This window comes from Babylonia areolata, chromosome 4 (assembly GCF_041734735.1).
Source record: "Babylonia areolata isolate BAREFJ2019XMU chromosome 4, ASM4173473v1, whole genome shotgun sequence".
Classification (NCBI taxonomy): domain Eukaryota; kingdom Metazoa; phylum Mollusca; class Gastropoda; order Neogastropoda; family Buccinidae; genus Babylonia; species Babylonia areolata.
Window position 1 is genome coordinate 7,747,310 of NC_134879.1, and position 6,221 is coordinate 7,753,530.

Sequence of the window (6,221 nt, forward strand, 5' to 3'; positions counted from 1 at the left end):
TACCATACACAGACATGAAGCAGAAGGTGAACACTTATGTTAAGGATCTTTGGCAAGAGGAGTGGAACACCCAGATGGACAACAAGCTGTTCCAAATCTGTCCAGACCTGAAAGAGACCCTCCCATAGGTGGTGAAGAATAGAAAAGAGGAGTCTGTGCTGTGCAGACTGTGCACAGGGCACACATTTATTTTTACTCATTCTTACTTGTTGAAGGGGGAAGAGGCCCCTCAATGTATTCCTTGTGATGAGCCTCTCACCGTGAAACATGTACTCCTTGACTGTTGGGATCTGCATAACGTTAGACACAGACATTACACAGCGGATTCTCTGAAGACTTTGTTTCATGATGTCCCTCTGTGGATGCTGATGTGAACATTTTTAATCAGATTTGAAGGTTTTAGACCATGGAAGGTTTTTAAAATTAAGAATGGAATGCTTAAAGCAGTGACTAGTTTTTACCCTTGACTTGAAGTAGGTACTAATGTGGTGATAGCCTTGAGATGGCCGTAGTGGTTGGCGAGGTTCTAAGCACCATAATTTGATTGGATTTGATCTCCCAGTTTGATTAAACATACTTACCATGTCAAACTCAAATGCCCACCCATCCGTCCCCACAGTTCTTGCTGTGCTTCACATGGGGCGTTTCTTAGCTGGCCATTGGAATGATTACTAAGCTCCTGCCGGGAATGGTGTTTCATTGGCTAGCAGACGATGGTCTAATAGTGAGATGTCTTATCACTGCTTATCACTATAGTTGCCGCAAAATTTTGGCTGAGGAGCAAACAGACAGGCCTGGTTTGCATCAGTTTGACATGATAAGTGTATTTAACCAAACTGGGAGAACAATGCAAACTCCTAATTTCACTATGATTAGTATTATTAATATTCCAAACTGGTATATTTAACCAAACTTGGAGTATGATACAAACTCCCTAACTTCACTCATTAGTATTATTAATTTTCCAAACTGTTTGTATTGTTTATACTCTGTGTGCTTGTGTTTTATGTTACAGGTGGATCTGGTTACAGTGGTAACAGTCGTGGAGGAGGGGGACGAGGGGGGGGGTGAAGGGGGACGTGACAGTGGCCGTGTGCAGGGAGGATGGGGTGGCGGCTCCAACAACCCCAGCGTCAACACCAAGTGGGATCAGGGTGGGGGCGGCTATGGCAGCGGGGTTGGTGGTGGTGGTAGGGTAGGGAGTGGCTACCAGTCTGGAGGAGGGTACCAAGGAGGAGGGGGATACCACGGGGGTGGATATCAGGGTGGGGGGGGCAGTGGCTACCAGGGAGGTGGAGGGTACCAGGGTGGGGGTGGCTACCAGCAAGGAGGGGGAGGATACCAGGGGGGTGGGAGTGGCTACCAGGGTGGTGGGGGAGGGGCTTACCAAGGGAGTGGGGGTTACCAAGGGGGAGGAGGATACCAGGGGGGTGGGAGCTACCAGGGTGGAGGAGGATACCAAGGGGTAGGAGGGTATCAGGGGGGTGGGGGTTACCAGGGGGGTGGAGGCTACCAGGGTGGGCAGGGACATCAAGGAGGTGGTGGTAGAGGAGGGGGGAGGGGGAGAGGCGGTCGAGGGGGGCGTGGCAGGAGATAATGACTGCTTTGTGGTTTTTGACAGCTTCATATGTATTCTTCCCTTGGAACAGAAATTTTTGCAGGGATGTGAGAGCTACAGGGAAATGCGTAAATGCACTTTTCCATTAACCTCTTCAGTGCCCATGATGTATATATACATCATAAATGCTTTGCTACTTGACCCATGATGTATATATACATCAGCGTCATTTCATGTTTTTCACAGTTCTGTTTTAAAGTTGAAGTGTCCCAATAGCCACTAGTTAGAAAGCTTGACATGTCTTCTTTAATTATCCACGAGGAACAACAGCCAATCACACTCTGTGTGATAACATCTGGATGTTATTGTCAGTACACCCCCCCCCCCCCCTCTCACAATGCTTTCAAAATGGCAGACAACAAAAAACTTACCTTAGTGGTTTGAAATAGAAGTGTGTTCCAACTATCAAAAAAAAAAGAAGAGATTTTGCCATAAAAAATATTGCAGAAGCTTTTAAAAGTCTTTGACGATGATGAATTGAGTGCTCGGTGTGGCTTTATCTTGACGTGACTGAATGTAAGAATGATTTGGAGAGAGGAGGGATGGTGGGGGTAGTTGAACAGCTGGATGTAGCCAGCAAAGGAGAGAAGGCAGAGCAGGAGTCTAGTATAGCTCTGTGTTTGACTTAGAGTTGACCTCAAATATAAACCATCCACTGACTTATGCAGGGAGGGAGGGGGAGTATGATGAAGGATGGTGAACAGTTTCGTGTGTCATGAATTGCCTGTAGGTGAAATTATGAACAGTGCACACCTCCCTCCCCCCTGCACTCTGGGCCAACTGGGTCACTGTTAACCTCTTTGATATTGTCTGAAAGTGAGCGTGAAGTGAGTGGGCGTAACACAGGCAGGAGCTGCAATTGAAGGATGTGTGTGTGTGTGTATGCAATCATTGTGTCAAATGAACTATCAGAATTTGATAGTTCATTTTCCGTTCAGAAAAGTATGGGTTATATATAGTTTATTGCACTAGTTTGCATGCTATAATTTTTTTGTTAATTATTACCTTCGGCAACCCCAAACTAGTTGCCTGCCTGGCAAATAGGAAGCAGAAGTCAAAATAACGCTTGGTACTGTTAAGATCAATGATGATGGTGATGATAATAATACCAGTAGTAATAATAATAATAATAATAGGCATAATAATAATAATGATAATATAAAAAGCATCATTCAGTTGGATGTCACTGTGGTAAAATTCCCAGAGGCTATTCCTGAAATCTGTGCAAATCCAGGGAGAAAATAGGGAAGGAGGTGATACTTACATGTGATGTTACTGACAACAGCTGTTGCAGCACTTTGCCAATGTATCTGACGAAAAAGTTGGAAAGAAACAAATCTATGGGCCATCTTCATAATTTTGTCTTGTCTGGATAATAAAAGGCCTGTTTCTCATCTGTTCCATCTTGATCACTGATGTCTTGTGCAAAACATTATATATTATTTACATATGGGAGTCAATTACTATGTCATTTGGATCAGATTGAGAGATCATCTTAAAGTGTAGGCTTTGAATTAAAAACAAACAAACAAAAAAAACACCAGCAAAAACAAAATTCATTCCAGTGCTCAGGAGGGTGCCATGTGCCCATGGCCCAATGTGCCGATACATTTTTCTTACATATTTTTGACAAGGAAAACGCACACACTCACACATGGACGCACGCATGCACACACATTTTGCCATCGCTTACATTAAGATAGACACCCCACTTCTTTCCCTCACAGACACATACACAGACACACACATACACAGTTGCACGCACACATACACAGATGTACGCACACACGTGCACTCCCATCACTCACGTGTGCATACGCATCATGCACACACACACACACGATCCCCATCCCTGTCATGTGTTTTGGGCTGTTCGTCACTTAATGCAGCACAAAATTTTATAGCATTTGACGTCAATGCTTTTTATGTGCTGAAATTACTTCAGTTGAAACTGCCTCAGTACATTTTGAGGCTGCAGATGTCTGCAGTTAGTTATACATTATTTAGATCTAGGATCCATGTTACCAAAGGTTCATTTGCATTATAAGCATGGAATATTATCTTTTGCTGAAACGATTATGCAGCCTGTGTCTCTCATTTCAACATCAGAACATTCACGATTGCCATTGTCTTCATTGTTCTTGCATGGCTGTATTTCTGTAATGAATTTCTGTAGTGAAGTGATAGCCTAGAGGTAACACGTCTGCCTAGGAAGCAAGAGAATCTGAGCACGCTGGTTCGAATCACGGCTCAGCCACCAATATTTTCTCCTCCTCCACTAGACCTTGAGTGGTGGTCTGGACGCTAGTCATTCAGATGAGACGATAAACCAAGGTCCCGTGTGCAGCATGCACTTAGTGCACGTAAAAGAACCCACAGCAACAAAAGGGTTGTTCCTGGCTAAATTCTTTAGAAAAAATCCACTTCGATAGGAAAAACAAATTAAACTGCACGCAAGAAAAATACAAAAAAAAAAAGGGTGGCGCTGTAGTATAGCGACGTGCTCTCCCTGGAGAGAGCAGCCCAAATTTCACACAGAGAAATTTGTTGTGATAAAAAGAAATACAAATAAAAGAGTAATGCGTGATGTCAATCAATTATTAGGCTTTCCACCTTTACTCAGTTACTGTAAGTGTCTGAATGCACTCATGCATGTGTGTAGTCATGAGTTGAAAGAATGGATGGGTGGGGTGGCAGGTGATGTAAAAATGATAATGAAATCAGTGTGTTGAGATCTGTGGGCCCAAACCCTATCTTTTGCTCTCTCTGCCCTCTCACACTGGCACCCCTGCACCCCCCCCCCCCCTCCGCCCCCCCCCCCACATGCTCTCACAAGCATGCATACATGTACACACAGATGGCAATCTTGCCATCTCACAATCGAGCCTGATCATTCTCTCTCTCTCTCTCTTTTTCCCCCAGCCCCATCTCTCCCTGTCTTTTTGCTTAGTTTTCTCAAACTACTGTGTTCCTCAAACTTAATTGGACAGGCATCATGAACAAAGTACCCAGATCCATTCTGAACGACCATTTATGACTCAAATTACCACAAACAGGACAACTACAATAGACTGCTGGAGAGTTCCATGCTTACATGACTTACAGAGGCACTTCATATGATCTGTGCTCTCGAAGTTGATTGGCTCAATGAAATTGTGAGCAACAAAGGCAGTTGAGAGAGACAGAACGTGCTAAACAGCAGGCTTCTTTTTTCGACTTTTTGCTTCATACTTTGTTTATTTTTGGGCACTTCATTGTACAGAGTTTGGTTGTAGCAATGGAGGCTATCAACTGAAGAAATGGAGGACAGCACATGTTTGCTGCTTTTGCCTTCTGTCGATCGCCTTTGGCATTGCTTGTGATTTCAAGTAAAAGTTAAATGCCCATGTTAACGATCCAAGATGGTCACGGAACTCTCTAACAGTCTGTTGTACCCACGCCCTTCACACAAGTCCTCTCACCCCATATACTCCTCGCTCACCCCCTTCCTCTTACGTTTCCTTATAGTCTGTACCATACTTGCCCCTTCTCCTTCCTCTCCTCCTTTTACATGTGCAGAATAGCATTGACAGATGGGATTGAGGTAGAAATACGGCAGGGATGAGGGAGATCAAAGTCCAGTTCTGTTGATGAGTGACACGCATATTAAAGGACAGTGTGGAAAGCCCAGTTTCCATGCAACTACCATGTGGATGTACCAGCTAAAAACACCGTTTTCCCTCTCTGGAACTGTGTCCCAACCTTGGTTTCTGCTTTCCTCACTGTCTTACTGTGTCACTGTTACCCCACAATTCTTCACAAAAACACATACACACTGTGAATGCCTTTACACACACACAAACACACACATTACTGAAACAAATGATACATAAATATTTAAGATTGCTTTTTTTCCTAACTTTATCTATTGAAATTGCCAGTGTCCCCCAGGTTTTCATACACAAGGCCATGATAGCTCTTAGATTTTAGGCCTTTAAGAGACATTGTTCTTAATTTTGAACAATGAAACTGCTGCAATCCCTGCATGGTTCTTGGAGTTGCAAAAAACATTTTTTTGTCAGCTTCAGGGGGGCTTTGCCCCCCAACCTCCCCAGTCCATTGCCCATGGACCCTGCCTTCAGTGAGTTTTTTTTTCGTTTCAGTCCTCGCATCCCTGTATTTGTCACCAGACAAGTTATAGAAAATATGCTCATTTTTTTCTTTTAACTTTGTTAGTGATTATGAAGCATTCTTATTTTGTCTGCACATTGGGGGAAAGGCTGAAATGAAGGCACACATGCTGTGTGCAGCCAAAGTCAAACAGATCTTTTGAAACAAGACATTAGTCACTCAAATGCAGAGTTAATTAAAGATTTTAAAATGGTTTAAGGTCCCATAGCTCTTTTACAGTCATCAGGACAGTGAATTCATATCCACTGTTTCTTGGGCTCAGCGTAGGAAGGTGGGGCAAGTGAGATGAGAAAGAGTGTCTTCATGGAGAGTAGCTTGAAAGGAGCTATAGCAAGGGGTTGGAAGGGGGCCTTGCGGAGGTATTGTAGGACCAGAAAAGGGTCCCTAGAAGGGGTCCGGAGGGATTTACGTGCATGGCTGAGGGAAGCCCCTC

At 43.9% G+C, this 6,221-nt stretch overlaps 1 protein-coding gene across 2 annotated transcripts in view; it reads left to right on the plus strand.

The window, feature by feature from the left end:
• The window catches only part of LOC143280817 (protein FAM98A-like), a 122,393-nt gene extending 121,229 nt beyond the window's left edge, over window positions 1-1,164 (plus strand). The window contains exon 11 of one of the 2 annotated variants that reach the window (XM_076585515.1): window positions 1,016-1,164. In XM_076585515.1, coding sequence (XP_076441630.1) covers window positions 1,016-1,071 — 56 coding nt within the window. In that variant the 3' untranslated portion in view covers window positions 1,072-1,164. The remainder of the gene's footprint in view (window positions 1-1,015) is intronic. The other variant, XM_076585516.1, reaches the window with a different exon arrangement.
• Window positions 1,165-6,221: the final 5,057 nt, after the last annotated feature.